The sequence below is a fragment of the Heptranchias perlo genome, chromosome 13 (genome assembly GCF_035084215.1).
Source record: "Heptranchias perlo isolate sHepPer1 chromosome 13, sHepPer1.hap1, whole genome shotgun sequence".
Lineage (NCBI taxonomy): Eukaryota > Metazoa > Chordata > Chondrichthyes > Hexanchiformes > Hexanchidae > Heptranchias > Heptranchias perlo.
This window is the reverse complement of record NC_090337.1, coordinates 52,454,215-52,474,177: the sequence shown is the minus strand read 5'-3', so window position 1 is coordinate 52,474,177 and position 19,963 is coordinate 52,454,215. Positions and strand designations below refer to the sequence as shown.

Here is a 19,963-nt window from a genome sequence, read left to right as displayed (position 1 = left end):
GTGGACCCTAGTTGGTGGAGACAATGATCGAGAGGTGCATTCAACCGCAGAGAAGAAGTGCTACAAATATAGAAGTTATCTTTTAAACTGAGCAGTTAGACTTATCAAAGCAAAAGATACTAATGCTTTATGGTTTAATAGGATAGCAGTCTTGTTAAATTAAGGCTGGCATAGCAGATGTGATCTTTTAGGCCTCATTCTTTAGTTGTTCTGTTTACAGTTGCTTCTTGTTCCCAACCACCATTCTCCAAGATAGCCCACACCTACTTGCTTAATATAACTGCTACACATTTCTATACTTTGTTTTTAAAAGTCTTGATGTAGTTAAACTATCCCATATAATATGGGAGTAAACCAGGAAAAAATAACTTTCATGGGAATTGTCTCCTGCTGAGATTACTTTGTACCCACATTAATAAATATATAGCTCTAGTATAACCACTGAATACAAGAGGATGGGAATATTTGACCATAAATTTTAAACACACAGATTTATTAAATGTTATCTGCGTGACTTTCTAGATTATGGACCAGGCTCTGCTGGTGGGAGCACCTGTTGTAGGACTGAATGACTCTGGAGGAGCACGTATTCAGGAAGGTGTGGAGTCCTTGGCTGGTTATGCTGACATTTTCCTGGTGAGATTAGTAGTGTGAAAAAATTCATCAAAGATGGGGAAAGTCACACTCTTGTACTTTTCTGGGTTTGTAATCTGGTTTAATATTTTATTTAGAGTGGGGAGGGGAAGAAAATAAGTAACGTATTTATTATATTTCTAAGATGCTGGATGTTTGTTTTTATTCCACCTTGAAAAATACACTTTGTTGAACCATTTTAAATGTACAACAGAAAGCATATGCATCCAGGGTATGTTTACCTGCAGTTCTGACGGTTTAATCACTTGTAAATACAAAAATGATTGTCAAATAGCATCCATGTATTTAGAGCTGATTACCCATTTTTAATGCCCATTCTGAGAGCTCAATTTTTAAATATTCATTTTTGGGATGTGGGCATTGCTGGCAAGACCAGCATTTATTGCCCATCCCTAGTTGCCCTTGAGAAGATGGTGATCAGCCTATTTAAATGCTATTGCTTATTTCTTGTTAAAGTTGAAGTCTCTTGCCAAGGGTAAGTAGGTGATGTGCTTGCGGGTCTCTGCTAATGCTGCTCTGCCACCTGCCACTACAGTGGCCCGGGTAGATTTAGATTTTTGTTCCTCTGAATAAAAGACAAATTTACCCTGACTGGCCCGGGCTAGAACTTATCAAATAGGGAAGGGAGATGTGACTGGGAATACTACCACTTTGATATCTCTGCATTTGTCATATTTTCAGAACCTTTTTGCAAATATGATAGTAAGGAATAATTTGCTACCAGAGTTATTTGAGGGTGTGAAATTTTGCACACAAGCGGATGCCCCATGGCATTGCTTGCACCAAGTCAGATGATACACTGTTCCATAAGGACAGAAGTGTTTGTAATGCAGAATGTATTCTGCTAGTAATGTGGATCTGTGTCCCTTTAGGCTACAAAGTCTAATTGTTAAATAAATAGAGCCTTGGGTGATTAAGAAATTAATTGTTTAGTCAGGAAATGTTGAAAATTAAATGCAGAGCCTTATGTAATCGAGTTTAATTGTTGTTTGCTCAAGGAACTTTGCAAATTGGAATGTGCTTGTCAGTTTCAGGCTCCAGGTGAGAAGTGCAGAGCATTTTAAGGCGGTCTTGCCTCCAAAAAAGTGATGCCTGTGTGTGCTGGCATACCACTTCCAAAATATAAATAAAATGTACTTAATTCTGTTATCTTAGCCTGTTGCTCTGTATTTCCCTCCCCTCTTAAAAACAATTGAAAGAGTGGAATGGCACATCCTGTCTCTGGAGGCTGGTGTCAGTGTTGCTCCCTGGTTGGCCTGTGCAGGAGACATGTTTGAGTAATGCAGGAAGGGATTTCCTTTGTGACTGTTCTCTTTCCCTCTGCCAAGTGACAGATGAGGCTGGCAAACCAACCATGTACAATAATGTTTTGATCGTGGTTTGATTTTGATGAGCTTTGACCTACACCATGCTCTCTTGTCTTTGGTGTCTGTGAAATTACTACACTTCTGATTTGTTATGCAATTTATACAGTGAGTCACATTAAAATTTGCAACCATTTTTTAACAATTCTGATTAACTACTTTTTATATCATGGTGGGTGCATTTAACATAATAGTTTATAGATAGATAAAACTGATTTTATCAACTATAGCAGTGAAACATTCTTTCCAAGAGTGTTGATGGCTGTGGGATACGTAATGCTTAATTGATGTTCCTACAGGATAGATGGCTTGGCTTATTTTTGGACAAGTTTCCTATAGTAACGAGTGTGTTTTTAATATATGTTACAGAGAAACGTACTGACCTCAGGCGTCATTCCGCAGATCTCCCTTATTATGGGTCCTTGTGCTGGTGGTGCTGTCTATTCACCGGCCTTAACAGACTTTACATTTATGGTGAAGGTAATGTGCATTAGTTGGTGATTCAACTACAGAAATCCCTTGCAGTTTGCTGTGCCTTTAGTAGCCGAGAAGTCATATCAAATATTTCTACAACACACTCCTTGCTGCAGTGTTTTTTCTAAGCCTGCCAAGATGATTGTAGAAAGTCAGTTTGGGATATTTGATAAACAAATTGTTTTCTGTGTTAATTATGCACAACAATGAACCACATAATTATATCAGGCCTGTAGCTCAGCAGTCTGAAGGGGAATTGTTATCTGGGTTGTCACTGATTTTATTTTTCTGTAAACTGCTGTGGCTCTCTTGTGTGTGCTAGAACATGCTACCTGGTTCAAAGGAAGGATTGTTGAAACAAATGTGCTTTAGATAAATAAATAATCTGCATATTTGAAAGTTTTTGTGAAGTATGTTCTTTTGAAATGAAGTAGCCCTCCATCACATCCCCTTTGAAAGCAAAACTTGATTCTGCTCAGGTGTCCAAGAAGTTTGAATTGGTGGAAACTAATGTAGGAGAAGGAGAAAGACTTTAACAAAAAATCAATGGAGAGTCAATGTGAAGAAAATTTCAGTATTTCAGTTGATTTTTTTCCCCCGTCTTCAGATGGATGAATATTTTTTTATACAGTGAGTATTGTTTGTATTTGCTAAAACCATTCAAAATCCATTTCTTTGGTATCGAAGATTTACAAAATACAAATAATTTATTTGTACCCATCTTTCACATTGTCAATTTATAAAAGAGTTGAGGTTGGGACTGTGAGGAAGATATTGGTGAAGGAGCTGAATTAAATTAATGAACACAGCCTTGACTTAACACTGTCCACCTTAACACATGAAGAATAGTTACCACTGAGCAAGGTTACAAGCTGCTGCCCATGTAGCTGTACCCCAGCATGACTCACTGCCTTAAGGTGAGAAGGGGCGAAGATTGGAGGAGTAGAAAATTAAGGGTCACATAAAATTGCCTCAGCCCCAATCTCAACTTTTTTATGAAGTAAAAGAATGAAAGGTTAGTATAAATAAACTACTTGTATTTTCCCAGTCTCAAAGGTTTACAAATGGTTTTGGAAGATACCAAACAATCTTAGGTAATGTACATGTTTTTACTATGTTTGAATAGTCTAATTAATCCACAAGACAGCAGGAATCCAATTTAAACGGGAGGTCAGGTAAAATAAACAGGAGAAGTGAAGAGGTACGTGAACCAGTGGTGCTTTGTGAAAATGCGGAGAAAAATGAAATCTCCTTTCAAGTAATGGCTTAGTATTTGAATGAGAGCAAAAGCAGGATCAGAGGTTATTCGTGACTCAACTGACTTGCGTTATTGTAATGCTGCTCCCTAGACACTCAATGCTGATTTCCACATAAATGTTAACATGGGTTTGCTGCATTTACTGCTGCATGGGTGGTGCTGAGTTTTTGGTTTACAATTTGAGTCTGTATCTTCCATGATTGCTTTGTGATGCCAAACCAGAAGTTTTTTTTAAATAAAGTAAAATATGTGATCTCACTGTATGAGTAGAAGGCGCTGTTATTCACTAGCCTGTGTTTTAAAAACTGTCTGTACATTCATGCTGCCTTTCCCTTTATCAGAATTGACTCTAATTAGATTACAGTGGTGTGGTTTTGTTTCATGCTGCAGGATACCTCTTACTTGTTCATCACAGGCCCTGATGTGGTGAAATCTGTTACAAATGAGGATGTGACTCAGGAAGATCTCGGTGGTGCTAAGACGCACACTGCAGTTTCAGGTTAGATGGCATTCATTTACAGAGGAGATTTTTATTGGATGTATACTGTACTCTGAAGTGTCAACATGACACTGGGAGTCCTATATTATGGATCTAAAATATGCTGAATTCTTGGTTGCCATTTATTTCACACAGGTACTGGTGTTGTCACAGTCTCTCCCATGTAAGTGGCAAAGAGGGGGAGGAATTTTTGAAGTGTGTTCAGGAGAATTTTCTTGACCAGTACGTTTCCAGCCCAACGAGGAAGGAGGCATTGCTAGATTTGGTTTTGGGGAACGAGGCGGGCCAAGTGGAGCAAGTGTCAGTAGGGGAACATTTAGGGAACAGCGATCATAGTATCATAAGGTTTGGAATAGCTATGGAAAAGGACATGGACCACTCTAAAGTAAAAATACTCAATTGGAGGGGGGGGTGCAATTTCAGTGGGATGAGAACAGATCTGGCCCGGGTAAATTGGAATCAAAGATTGGCAGGCAAAACTGTAATTGAACAATGGGCGACCTTTAAGGAGGAGATGGTTTGGGTACAGTCTAGGTACATTCCCACGAGGGAGGGGCAACTAAAGACCGAGCTTCCTGGATGACAAAAGAGATAGTGTGTAAGATGAAGCAGAAAAAAGGGGCGTAGGACAAATGTCAGGTTGATAACACAAGTGAGAACCAGGCTGAATATAGAAAGTTTAGAGGGGAAATGAAAAAGGAAATAAGAGGGACAAAGAGAGAGTATGAGAATAGACTGGTGGCCAACATAAAAGGGAATCCAAAAGTCTTCTATAGGCATATAAACAGGTAGTAAGAGGAGGGGTGGGGCAGATTAAGGACCAAAAAGGAGATCTACTCATGGAGGCAGAGGGCATGGCTGAAGTACTAAATGAGCACTTTGCATCTGTCTTTACTAAGGAAGAAGATGCTGCCAGAATCTCAGTAAAGGAAGACGTAGTTGAGATACTGGATGGGCTAAAAATTGATAGAGGAGGTACTGGAAAGGCTAGCTGTCCTTAAAGTAGGTAAGTCACCCGGTCCAGATGGGATGCATCCTCGGTTACTGAGGGAAGTAAGGGTGGAAATTGTGGAGTACTGGCCATAATCTTCCAAATATCCTTAGATACAGGAATGGTGCCAGAGGACTGGAGAATTGCAAATGTTACACCCTTGTTCAAAAAAGGGTGTAAGGATAAACCCAGCAACTACAGGCCAGTCAGTTTAACCTCGGTGGTGGGGAAACTTTTAGAAATGATAATCTGGGACAGAATTAGCAGTCACTTGGACAAGTGTGGATTGATTAGGGAAAGCCAGCACAGATTTGTTAAAGGCAAATCTTGTTTTGATTAGGTAATAGAGAGGGTAGATGAGGCAATGCAGTTGATGTGGTGTATATGGACTTTCAAAAGGCGTTTGATAAAGTACCGCATAATAGGCTTGTCATCACAATTGCAGCCCATGGAATAAAAGGGGGCAGTAGCAGCATGGATACAGAATTGGCTAAGTGACAGGAAACAGAGAGTAGCAGTGAACGGTTGTTTTTCGAACTGGAGGGAGGTGTACAGTGGTGGTCCCCAGGGGTCAGTACTGGGACCACTGCTTTTCTTGATATATATTAATGACTTGGACTTGGGTGTACAGAGCACAATTTCCAATTTTGCAGATGACACAAAACTTGGAAGTGTAGTGAACAGTGAGGAGGATAGCGATAGACATCAAGAGGATATAGACAGGCTGGTGACATGGGCAGACACGTGGCAGATGAAATTTAATGCAGTGTAAATGTGAAGTGATACATTTCGGTAGGAAGAATGAGGAGAGGCAATATAAACTAAAGAGCACAATTGTAAAAGGGGTACAGAAACAGAGAGATCTGGGGTATATGTACACAAATCGTTGAAGGTGCAGGGCAGGTTGAGAAAGCGGTTAAAAAAGCATACGGGATCCTGGGCTTTATAAATAGAGGCATAGAGTGCAAAAGCAAGGAAGTAATGATGAACCCTTATAAAACACTGGTCCGGCCACAACTGGAGTATTGTCCAGTTCTGGGCACCGCACTTTAGGAAAGATGTGAAGGCCTTAGAGAGGATGCAGAAGAGATTTACTAGAATGATTGCAGGGATGAGGGACTTCAGTTACGTGGATAGACCGGAGAAGCTGGGGTTGTTCTTCTTGGAACAGAGAAGGTTGCAAGGAGATTTTATAGAGGTACTCAAAATCATGAAGGGTCTAGACAGAGTAGATAGAGAAACTGTTCCCATTGGCGAAAGGGTCAAGAACCAGAGGACGTAGATTTAAGGTGATTGGCAAAAGAACCAAAGGTGATATGAGAAAAAACTTTTTTACACAGCGAGTGATTAGGATCTGAAATGCACTGTCCAAGGGGGTGGTGGAGGCAGATTCAATCATGGCTTCCAAAAGGGAATTGGATAAGTACTTGAAAGGAAAAAATTTGCAGGGCTACGGGTATAGGGCGGGGGAGTTGGGACTAGCTGGATTGTTCTTGCATAGAACCGGCGTGGACTCGATGGGCCGAATGGCCTCCTTCTGTGCTGTAACCTTTCTATGATTTTATGTTGCAGGGTACAGTTCCTCCTATAGAAGTGAAATCATGCATGAACAAACTATATTCAGATTTGATTTCAGCTGGATTTAGATTCTGGTTTTGATTTGATATATGGACTGTGTGGCATTGAGCTATACAAATCACAAAAGTCCTGGGATCTCAGCAGGGTGGTGGTAGGAATGTTACAATTACCCTTTCTCACTGAATTTCGGGGAAGGCGGGAGGGGAAAATCAGCTGGTTTTCAGACTGGGGTTCCGAGATCCTAAGCCGTCTGTGAGGAGATTCTGAAGTTTCATAAGGACGTCTGATTTCTATTTTTGTTGTCTTACTAGCACATTGCTGCAAATTAATAACTTTTTCTACAATAATAGCACTGTTTTCACTTGAGTAGTTGATATTGTTTCTCGGAACTTAGGATGGGGGTCCACAGGAGTGTGCCAGCATTCGCAAAGGTTCCCAATATGAGTATTGAGATCGCATGCCCAACGACGGTGTCTATTACTCATTTTTTTATTTACGAAAATGTCAGATAGGAAAAGACCAGCTGCTCCATCTAGCCTATTCCATACAGTCATGATGCCTTGTGCATCTTAGAGACACTCCCAACCCGCCATAGAACCTCCTGAGAAGTGAAAAACCCAGATTAAAAATAAGAGACTAGATTGTGTTTGCGTGGACAAATTATTTCAACTGAACAGATGAGGGAGGACCAGGGATCACGCTTACTAGTTAGGCAAGGGCAGGGCTAAGTTGGATGTTAATCGATTTTTCTTATCCCAGAGAATAGTAGACCTGTGGAACAGGTTGCCGGCTCATGCACTGATTCGTTGTATATGTTCAAGAGGGTGGAAAAAATCTGGAAAATTCCTCTCCATCCCAGCCAGAAACACATTAAGCTCTCTCTTGAACATATACAACGAATCAGCGCATGAGACGGCAACCTGTTCCACAGGTCTACTATTCTCTGGGAAAAGAAAAATCGATTAACATCCAACTTAGTCCTGCCCTTCCCTAACTTGTAAGCGTGATCCCTGTTCCTTCCTCACCTATTCAGTTGAAATAACTTGTCCACGCAAACACAATCTAGTCTCTTTGTTATTTTAAGAAACCTAGATGAAATCGCCCGAGTTTACACTTCTCTTAATGTATAGAAACAGCTACGGCGTTTTAAACTGGGAATCAATCTTGTGGCCCTCTTCTGTATATTTTTCCAAAGCCTCAATATCCCCGACCATGTGAGGGGTCCAAAACTGGACACAATTCTAAATCAGGCCTAAGCAAGGTCAAAATAGTATGTTTTCTTTTGTAGTGGATTGTCCTGTGAATGCAACCTAGTATCCTGTTTGCTTGAGATATAGCTTCTCCGCATTAGTCATGAATCTTGAGAGTGATGCACTACAAGCCCCAGATCTTTTTCTTTCACCACTAGCTTCGATTCTGTTCCTTGTAGGGTGTATATATTTAGCATTAGACCTGTCCACGCACATACCACTACACTTTTCTAAGCTAAACATCATTTGGCAAACATGGGTCCATTCCTCCAATACATCGAGATCTCCTTGCAGTAACTTAGCTTTGTCTACAGACGAACATAGCTTTGTATAGTCCGCAAACTTGCGGATTTTCCCCCAGCATCTACATTTAGGTCATTAACGAAGATGGTAAGGAGCAAAGATCATAACATTGATCCCTGTGGGACATTGTTGATAACCGCTCTACAAGCAGATCCAAATCCACTGACAACTTTTTGCCTACGGCCATTCAGCCAATTCTTAATACGCCGCAGCACATTACTAATAATTGCATAAAATTCTATCATGTAGGGTAGCCTCTTGTGAGCAATCTTATCAAAGGCTTCCTGAAAGTCCAGGTAGACAATGCCTGCCGGATTACCATTATCCATTAACTTAGTACCTTCTTTAAACAATTCAATTAAATTAGTAAAACATGACATCTTTTTCCAGAAGCCATATTGATTGTCTCTGATGACACCGTCTCTATCTAAGTGGTAATACAGGGCATTTCTAATGATACCTTTGAGCATCTTAACTATTTCTGAAGTCAAACTAATGGGTCTATAGTTAACTGGCTTTGCCTTATCACCCTTTTTTAAAAAAAAAATTGGAGCTATATTAGCCTCCTTCTAGTCTAAGGGAGCTGTCTCTGACTCCAGCGAGTTACTAAAGATACAGACAAGGAGCTCGCATAGCACATGTCCATTTTTTTTATTAAGGACCCTGGGGTGGATATCATTTGGTCCAGCAGTCTGATCTATTTTAATGTTCCTTATTCTATCTAAGATGGTATCCTCATCCATTTTAATATTAACAATTGTACTGTTAACAGCATCACTTATTGCTGTCAGTTGAGCATCGTCTTCAAGAGTTAAAGACTGATGCAAAGGACTTGTTTAGTATCTTCGCCTGAGAGTCCTTTCTAATCTGTCCTAGAGAATCTTTCAATGACCCAATGGAGTCTTTGATGGCCCTTTGACTCTTAACATAGCTAAAAAGGTTTTTCCCATTACTACCACAATTGTCCATTATCCTCTTTTCATTAACCTTTAGCTGATCTAATAACAGCTTTTGTTTTCTATATTTGTGTGCGGTATTTGTCTTTGTTTTTCTGGGAATTATCTACTTTTAATCTATGAAAACATTTTTGTTTAGGTCTTATTTGTCTCTGTACATGATCAATCTATTTACTAATCAACAATGCAATTAGTTACATTTAGACTCCCAATTAGCCACATGTGGCTAGTGTCTGACACTGATCTAAAGATAGGGGAAAAAACTGTTTGGGAGGGGGGTGTATGATTTATTTCTTTCACCTTTTGTTTTCTGTGAAAGATAGATCACCTTAATGTGAGACTGGACAATTACAGGCATTAAAAATTGAAAATAGCTTTACTCTCATATTTCCTTGTGTTATATCTAAACTGGGTTTAATTACCCTATCTTATAATCATTGCCAAAGAGGCTGCAGAATTGCAAGACAAAATTTTGGTTATTTCATTAATAGTAAAGCAGTTCTTATCAGTTGCTTGAATTAAAAATAATGATTCTGATGTTTGAGCAGAAAATGTAGTTAAAATGTTGTCACAAAATTTGTGCACCCAGCCCAGAGTTCAGATCAGACCACTCAATTGTTGTCTCTGACTCTGCTGTCGCATATGAAGACCATCCTCTAAATAACGTTGCAGAAACATTCCAGCTCTTCGATCGCTCTCTCCGATGCCCCCTAACCTCACTTTAAGACAGTTTCCGCATCTGAACCAGGACAGTTCCTGTGGTGTTGGGTTTATTTTGGACATGAGAGAGACTCCAATAATAAATTTTGTGTCTGTACAAATACCTGCACTCAAGGTTGCTACCAGCTGAGCCCGAAGGTACACTGACCTGACACACTGAACTGATGAAGCATTCTCTTAAACATTACACATGCTGATTATAGCTCTTTCTGCAATAGAGAAACAACGTAAAACACTCATCCATGTAATGTGCCTCTCTCGATATTAACAGATGGTGATTCCCAAAGACTCTTGGTGTACAGTGGGGCTGATGCAGCATCGATTTTGTTCTGGTTTGATGTAACTGATCAGGCTGGTCCTTTCAGTCATAGATAAAATGTTCAATTATGAATAAAACTCTGACATTCCTGACTGTACTATGATTTCTTGATGGTGCAGTAATAACCCTTATGAAGTATCACAAATACCATGATATAAGATTTATTCCTGTAACTGTTTATTTAATTCACCTTTGTAGTAATAGTAACTAATTTGAAGATTTAAGCACCAGATTTTTAGTAATGCTAAGGTATGTTTATGCTGCAGGTGTTGCACACAGGGCTTTTGAAAATGATATTGATGCCTTATTGAATCTGAGAGAGTTCTTTAATTACATACCTCTGAATAACAAGGACCCAGCTCCTATCAGGGAATGTCAGGATCCATGGTAAGTAAAAGAATCAAGCCTCACATGGTACCCTACAGCCTGTATACAGTTACGGAAGATTTTGTACATTACACTGGTTTGTCAAACTGATTTCCCAGCATTTAAATTACAGCAATCCCCTACGTAATCATCTAATGTCCTGAATATTGATTATGGCTCATTCTCTGATAAACTACAAAATGCCCCTCACTGAGTACAAGTCATACTAAATCTTGCACTATAGATTTAATCTGCTGCACTGTCACTGAGCAGAAATATCCTTTCTTTGACAGAATACTGACCTTACTAATGGTTCCTTCCACACAGCCCATATGATTTGCATAAATTACCTCTATGTAATAACTACTTTGCATGTACAGAATATACAGTATATATATCAGTTTTGCATCTAGCATACAGCTGTCACACTCCAAATGCAACACTTTGTTTCAGATAAAAACAGCAATTGTCCTTAAGGTAGAGCGGTGTCCCTTTAGCAGCTGAATAGCTCATTATGTGGTATAATGCTCATGCTGTTATAAAATGGCGTATCTTCCGACTCTACTGTGACCAATACTATGGGGAGATTCGTCACTTTATTAATATTGTTTCCCAATGTTTGGAGGTGCACAACATGATGCATACCGTGAACTTAGAATGGGAGCAGCACTGTGGTGGCCTGGCTCGTCACATTAGTGTGTCACAGTATGCAAGATATGTAGGTTTTTGTCCAGGGTGTAAATTATGTATATGACTGACCAAAGAGAGAAAATAGATTTCAAGTAAGATGTGGAAAATAAAAACATAGTCAGGGAGGTTGCTTGCAGAGGTCACTAAATGCACAGCAATTCTACTGGGACTTGCCTATTCACTCACTAGTAAAATCTCTGGTGTTACTTATAAATACACATTCGAGCACTGACTGGATCTTCATTAGAGTAGTGGACTGCGCCACATAACTGGGTCAGTTGAAATTTTTAAGTCTGAGATAAATAGATTTTCCTTTTTTTGATAAGTGTTTTAAGGGATAGGGAGTAAAGGTGGGTAAATGGAGTTGAGGTACAGATCAGCCATGATCTAAAAGAATGGCAGAACAGGCTCGAGGGGCTGAATGGCCTACTCCTGTTTCTATGTAACTCATTAATTATACGATTCTAGTAAGTTTTGTGTAAAACTGGGAACTGTGGCTGATTTTCCCCCCTGCCTCTTGACCCAGGGACACTGAGGCATATTTTACCTGCCTTTCCACTGCACCATCTGAAATCACTAACTCAGCACAGGCCGAGGAACCTCTAGTCTGTATGGTTCAGCTGCTGAGTCATTGGAGAAACCTGTCTCAATGTTTGTAATAATTCTAGACGTGGCCATGTGTTCCAGATGTTCTCATTTGACAATGTATCAATGCATGTCTTACCTTTTTTGTTTTAATCCTCATCACATTTCAGATATTTTTAGTTTTATCATCTTAATGCAGTGTTTGTGCAATTTTTTTTCTGAATGCTGTTCACGTTCCTGGTTTCAAAAGGTACTGCAAACTAAAGAACTGAAGTTTTATGTAGAAAATTGAAGAGAAGCAGTCTGTTGCTGATCTTGTATGAAAGTGTTAGTATTCTGAGTAGCTTTCAAAATATTAAACCTGTGCTTTCAGGATGGCATCTTGTTAAATGTAGCCTGTACTTAAGTTTTAATATGAAAGTGATTGCTGCTGACAGTGGAATTACAATGTTTTAAGTAAGTACTAACGGTTTAGTTTTCATTCATTTTATTTGTCATTTATCGTGTGTTAAGAAAAGGATCTGACTAGATCATGCATGGCTTGATGTTTAGTCATGTTAACATGTTAAAAGTCTTGTACATTAAGCTTATGGGTAGCTTTTTTAGGAACTGACTGGTCTATGGTGATAGGTTGCCCTCTAGTGGCTGCTGGGGAAAACATTTCTCTGGCGTGTGATGGTGTGGTGCTGCCCCACCGGTTACAAGGGAAAGGATGTCATCTAGTGGCCATTTAGAGTTGTACATTCCTACCAGTCTGAAAAATTACCAGGTTGTGGCTGGAGTTTTTGTAGAATATACCCTTTTTAACTCTCCATATGAAAAACAAAGAATAATTTTGTAACCTTAGTGTATATACATAATGATTATTCACATTAAAGGAATAAATATTTTGATTGGAAATTTGCCATTTGTAACCAAGCTCTTACATTTTTACAGAGGCAGAGAAATGGTTTTGGAGAAACTCCTGTATCCGTGCTACATTTCCCTGTGTGTGGCTAACCATTTCAATTTGTCAGACCCTGAGGTTGCTCCTTCCAATTATGGTATCCCCTCCCTAATATTTAATGCTGACAGTTAAGTTCAGGAGTAATTTGTTTAGCTTTGCAAATACGTTAGTTTCCAAATCTTGTTGGAATTTTGGTGCAACCAGCTATGCTGATTAAAATCTGTTACCAGAACTTGCGAGAAATGGAAAACCTTTTATAACTGTTTAATGCTGTGGTTGTGTATGTGATTTAACCTGATGTGGTAGAAACCAGTAAAAATCCAACTGGAAGCTTTGCTCTAGGCGTGTGCCTTTTGAAATAGACATCGAATGACAGGTGCCTTAATAATATGCAAAGCCTATAACATGCTTTGTTCCCATATGCTCCTACGACATCTTTTCGGTTAATATGATTTCATACCCTGATCTACAACAATGGGGCACTCAATACATACACATGTGTGTGTTTTACATTTTGGCATGCAGTTAATTACTGCTGAAAATGTTGAGGTACTACATTGTAAAGCAATCAAGTAAGGTGGTAGCATTGTGATGAAGGAATTGGTTATTTTTGAAGTCTGTTTTCTTTTAATATCTTTTTGTGCATATAACATATAGTCTCCACTAAACATTATACGGTCCAGAATCATTGTAAATCCTAATCCAACAGCGCTCATTCAGGGTGATACTCGAACCAATGTTTGCTTGTGCTGTGCTTCCTGAGCTGCATTGCTTGCTGTGCTATTGAATGAAGTGTGAGAAATGTAGTATCACCAGTGCCATATCTGATCTTGTATTTTTATAGGTGAATCTAATATCTAGTTCGATTTAGAGGGGAAAATTGAACAGATGAACTGAATTAACAAAAATCAGTATCTTGGGCTAGTGATGGCCACTTTTTAAAGACCTGAATTTGTTTTTTTTTAAATCTTTGTTGAAGGGAGAGGATAAACCAGCTGTGGGCAAACTCTTAGAATCCATAATTCAATGTAAAATTAGTGAGCATTTAGAAATGCTTGGGTCATCAAGGACAGTCAGCATGGATTTGTTAAAGGCAAGTTATGTTGACAAATTTAATAGAATTTTTTGAAGAAGTGACCAATTGGATAAAGATTTATATGGATTTTCAGAAGGCATTTGATAAGGTGTCTCACAAAAAGACTGTTCGAAAAATTCAGGCATATGGTATAATAGGAAATCTAGCAGCATGTATTAAAAAGATGGTCATCAGACAGGAAACAAAGCGTTACAGTAAATGCATGTTGGTCGGGTTGGAGCAGGGTTGGAAGTGGTGTACCCCAGGAGTAAGTTCTGGGTCCATGTTTGTTCTTTGTATATTTAGATCATTAGGACTTGGGTATAGGTAACACAATCTCAAAATTGTAGTAAGACTTCCTCATTCTTGTACTTCAAACCCCTTGCAATAAAGGCCAACGTGCCATCTGCCTTCCTAATTGTTTGCTGTACCTGCGTGCTAACTTTTTGTGTTTCTTGTACCAGGATACCCAAGTCTCTCGGGACACCAACATTTAATAGTTTCTCACCATTTAAAAAATATTCTGTTTTTCCATTCTTCCTACCAAAGTGAATAACCTCACATTTCCCCACATTATACTCCATCTGTCACCTTGCCCACTCACTTAACCTGTCTATATCCCTTTGAAGACTCTGTGTCCTCCTCACAGCTTACTTTCCCACCTAGATTTGTATCGTCAGCAAACTTGGATACACTACGCTCGGCCCCTTCATCCAGGTCATTAATATAGAGGCCCAAGCACCGATCCTTGCGGTACCCCACTAGTTACAGCCGGCCAACCTGAAAATGACCCGTTTATCCCTACTGTCTCTTTTCTGTCTGTTAACCAATCATCTTTCCACGTTAGTATGTTACCCCCAACCCCATGAGGCCTTATCTTGCATAACAACCTTTTATATGGCACCTTATCGAATGCCTTTTTAAAATCCAAATTTACTACATCCACTGGTTCCCCTTTATTTACCCTGCTAGTTACATCCTCAAAAAACTCTAATAGATTTGTCATGGGGTTGGGGGTAATATAATATAATATAATACAGCATGGATAATGGATTGGTTAAAGGACAGAAAACAGAGAGTAGGGATAAACTGGTCATTCTCAGGTTGGCATGCTGTAACTAGTGGGGTGCCGCAAGGATCGGTGCTTGGGCCTCAGCTATTTACAATCTATATTAATGACTTAGATGAAGGGACCGAGTGTAATGTATCCAAGTTTGCTGATGATAAAGCTAGGTGGGAAAGTAAGCTGTGAGGAGGGGACAAAGAGTCAGCAAAGGGATATAGACAGATTAAGTGAGTGGGAAAGATGGCAGCAGATGGAGTGTAATGTGAGGAACTGTGAGGTTTTTCACTTTGGTAGGAAGAATCGAAGAACAGAATATTTTTTAAATGGTGAGAAACTATTAAATGTTGGTGTTCATAGAGACATGGGTGTCCTCGTAAAAGAAACACAAAAAGTTAGTATTCAGGTACAGCAAGCAATTAGGAAAGCAAACGGCATGTGGGCCTTTTTTGCAAGGGGGTTGGAGTACAAGAGTAAGGAAGTCTTACTACAGTTGTACAGGGCATTGGTGAGACTTCACCTGGAGTACTGCGTACAGTTTCGGTCTCCTCATCTAAGGAAGGATATACTTGCCTTGGAGGCAGTGCAACAAAGGTTCACTAGATTAATTCCTGGAATGAGAGAGTTGTCCTATGAAGAAAGGTTGAGTAGAATGGGCCTATACTCTCTGGAGTTTAGAAGAATGAGAGGTGATCTCATTGAAACATATAAGGTTATGAGGGGGCTTGACCAGGTAGATGAGAGGTTGTTTCCCCTGGCGAGAGAGTCTAGAACTAGGGGGCATAATCTCATGATATGGGGTTGGCCATTTAGGACTGAGATGAGGAATTTCTTCACAGAGGGTTGTGAATCTTTGGAATTCGCTACCCCAGAGGGCTGTGGATACAGAGTCAATGAATATATACACGGCTGAGATGGATAGATTTTTGGAATCAAGGGATATGGGGATTGGGCGGGAAAGTGGAGTTGAGGTCGAAGATCAGCCATGATCTGATTGAAAGAATGAATGGCAGATCAGGCTCGAGGGGTCGTATGGCCTACTCCTGCTCCTATTTCTTGTATTCTTAAGTGCGTGGGGCAGTGGGATTAATTTTGGATTGCTGTAGCAAAGAGTAGGTACAGCCATGATGGTTGAATGGCCTCCTTCTATGCTGTAATGTGACTGAAAGCCAATAAATCCCCAGGGCCTGATAATCTGGATCCCAGAGTACTAAAAGAGGTAGCCAAGGAAATAGTGGATGCATTAGTTGCCATCTTCCAAAATTCTATAGGTTATGGAACAGTTCCTGCAGTTTGGAGGGTGGCAAATGTAACCCCACTATTTCAAAAAGGAGGGAGAGAAAACAGGGAACTACAGACCGGTTAGTCTTGCATCAGTAGTGGGGAAAATGCTAGAGTCTATTATAAAGGATGTGATAACAGGACACTTAGAAAATATCAACGAGATTAGACAAAGTCAACATGGATTTATGAAAGGGAAATCATGTTTGACAAACCTACTGGAGTTTTTTGAGGATGTAACTGGTAGAATAGATAAGGGAGAACCAGTAGATGTGGTTTATTTAGATTTTTCAGAAGGCCTTTGATAAAGTCCCACAGAAGAGGTTAGTGTGCAAAATTAAAGTACATGGGATTGGGGGTAATATACTGGCATGGATTGAAAATTGGTTAACAGACAGGAAACAGAGTAGGAATAAATGGGTCTTTTTCAGGGTGGCAGGCAGTGATTTGTGGGGTACCGCAGGGATCAGTGCTTGGGCCCCAGTTATTCACTATATATATATATATATATATATATATATAACTATTTGGATGAGGGAACCAAATGTAATATTTCCAAGTTTGCTGATGACACAAAACTAGGTGGGATCGTGAGTTGTGAGGAGGATACAAAGAGGCTTCAAGGCGATTTAGATAAGTTGAGTGAGTGGGTAAATACATGGCAGATGCAGTATAATATGGATAAATGTGATGTTATCCACTTCGGAAGGAAAAACAGAAAGGCAGAGTATTATTCAAATAGTGATAGATTGGGAAATGTTGATGTTCAAAGGGACCTGGGTGTCCTTGTATACCAGTCACTGAAAGCAAACATGCAGGCGCAGCAAGCAGTTAGGAAGGCAAATTGTATTTTGGCTTTCATTGCAAGAGGATTTGAGTACAGGAGCAAGGATGTCTTACTGCAGTTATACAGGGACTTGGTGAGCCCACACCTGGAGTAATGTGTGCAGTTTTGGTCTCCTTACCTAAGAGAGGATATATTTGTCATAGAGGGAGTGCAGCGAAGGTTCACCAGACTGATTCCTGGGATGGCTGGACTGTCGTATGAGGAGAGATTGGGTCGACTCTGCCTGTATTCACTCGAGTTTAGAAGAATGAGAGGGGATCTCATTGAAACACATAAAATTCTGACAGGGCTAGACAGACTGGATGTAGAGAGGATGTTTCCCCTGGCTGGGGGTTCCAGAATGAGGAGTCAGTCTCAGGATACGGGGTAGGACATTTAAGACTGAGATGAGGAGAAATTTCTTCACACAGAGGGTTGTGAACCTGTGGAATTCTCTACCACAGAAGGCTGAGGAGGCCAAGTCACTACATGTGTATGTGTATGTATATATATAATATTTAAGAAGGAGCTAGATAGATTTCTAGACAGAAAAGGCATCACGGGGTATGGGGAGAGAGCAGGAATATGGTATTGAGATAGAGGATCAGCTGTGATCATATCGAATGGCGGAGCAGGCTTGAAGGGCCGAATGGCCTACTGCTATTTTCTATGTTTCTATGTAAACCTCTCTGAATCTAGGACAAGATTGTTGTTAGCACGCTATGCGATGAGGAAAATCCTTGTGTAAGACTTTGTCCTATGAAAATTGTGGTTGATAGTTTGGAAGGTAGATAATTGGAGCATGAATAATAAAAGTTCCACTGTAAACACAAATAATTGACATATTATAAAGTAGAATTCTACTTTTATTCTTTCTCGGTTCGTAAAGTGACCGGTTGGTGCCAAGCCTGAATACAGTGGTTCCTCTGGAATCTACAAAAGCGTATGATATGCTGGATATTGTCAATGCGGTAAGGAGATGTTTGGTTTTAATTTCTCAGTCTTAATGTGACACAAAATTTACACTCCATGCAGCATGCAGGGTTGTTTGCTGAAGGGATTGTACGCATTGCCAGATACCTTTCATACCAAGAGAGGGGACAGCCCAGCTACTGCCTTCACATTAGTGATTGTAAAGCCTCAAAGTATAGCTTATTTCAGAAAACTGCCAAACTTTGTTTTATAGAGAATGCACTGTGGAAAACAGTTGCTGTAGGAACTAGTCACTATTTCTTAGACTTGAGGGTTAATTGGAAGTGTGTCTTTCACATTGGGTGGTCCTTGTAGGATTTTGGGAGAACATAGGACATTAATTTAAGTGGAAGTTTAATCAGGCATTGCGGCCTACGATTTCCTGGCTACCACTCCCATGGAATTATCCCTAGAATGTTTAGTGTAATCCCTGTGATGAGTCATTATGTTCTCAACACATGGCCTTGTTTTGAGATTCAGTCAGCGCCAAAGTGAGCCAGCGAACATGTATCCATTTGGCTTTATTATACAGCACATTTCAAAAAATGCTTTCAAAACTCTTGTTTTAGATTGTGGATGAAAGGGAATTTTTTGAGCTCATGCCTAATTATGCAAAGAACATCATTATTGGATTTGCCAGGATGAATGGATGCACAGTGGGAATTGTGGGTAATCAACCTAAAGTGGCTTCAGGTGAGTGTTTTATTTGTGTTCCAGACAGTGATTGAAAATTCAACCTTTAATGAGATTGCAATATTGTTAAATATAACACAATTCAAGAGGCTAGACAAAACCCAGTGTGTCCTGCACCTCAATTCATTTTCTGTTCTTTTCCCCCATTCCCCAAGTTGATTGCAATCTATGTTGTGATGAAAATTGCTTCCTGCCCTTGTCTCTATACATCATTTATGGCCATGTTTATTATTGTAACTACTATATAAAGAGTCCTATTTCACCCCACCCCCACAGAATTTGACCAAAATACAATGGAAGTAATCACTGAAAAAGCCATTGCAGTGTCTCTTTCCACAACATACAAACATAAGAAAATGATGGATGGAAAAGAGCAGCTGGTCCACTGAACCTATCTCATACATTTTGTTGCAACTAAGCATCATAATCCCCAATGCCCACCACCCACCTACCAGCAGCCATGGAATCTCTTGGGAGCAGTAAAAAAAATTAAATAAACCCAAGGCCAATTCTGGAAAATTCCTCTCCAACCCTCAGAGGTGATCAAAACAATTTCCAAGTGATCACAGTGACCACGAGGCACATCACCCAATACTCCACCTACCTTTTGTACACTGATGTCAGCCTCAGCCAGCAACTTGTCCATCTCCCTTCTGAACAGTTGCAGTGAATCCGCAGTCACTGCATTAGCCAGGCCAATTGTTCCAAAAGTCCTTGAACTCTAACCTAGTTCTTTGCTTATGTAATTTGTATGCATGGTTGTCCTTAACCTATCTAATTCAAATAGTCTATCCACATGGGGACAGTCTAGTGCCTTCACTATTTTAAACACAATCAAATACCCCTGAAGTCTACGCTTGTAGAGTTAAAAAAACCAGCTCTCTTAAGCCTTTTGTGGTAACTAGGTATCTACGTATTGGCTCTTCTCTGAACCTTTTCCAAGGCCTCTATCACTCACCATGTGAGGGGACCAAAGCTGGACACAGTAGATAAGGCCTAACCAAGGTTCTTGTATAAGAATTTATAGTACTTTACATTTTATATTGGATCATTCTAGCAATACTGTCTAATACTTTATTTGCTTTTGCTATAGCTTTGTG

General features: G+C 39.8%; 1 protein-coding gene across 2 annotated transcripts in view; it reads left to right on the top strand.

The window, feature by feature from the left end:
- The window catches only part of pccb (propionyl-CoA carboxylase subunit beta), a 45,707-nt gene that overhangs the window by 15,556 nt on the left and 10,188 nt on the right, over positions 1-19,963 (top strand). For both annotated transcript variants that reach the window (XM_067995502.1, XM_067995501.1), the window contains exons 5-10: positions 523-636; positions 2,388-2,498; positions 4,141-4,249; positions 10,633-10,753; positions 18,088-18,169; positions 18,740-18,863. In XM_067995502.1, the coding sequence (XP_067851603.1) occupies positions 523-636; positions 2,388-2,498; positions 4,141-4,249; positions 10,633-10,753; positions 18,088-18,169; positions 18,740-18,863 (661 nt within the window). The remainder of the gene's footprint in view (positions 1-522; positions 637-2,387; positions 2,499-4,140; positions 4,250-10,632; positions 10,754-18,087; positions 18,170-18,739; positions 18,864-19,963) is intronic.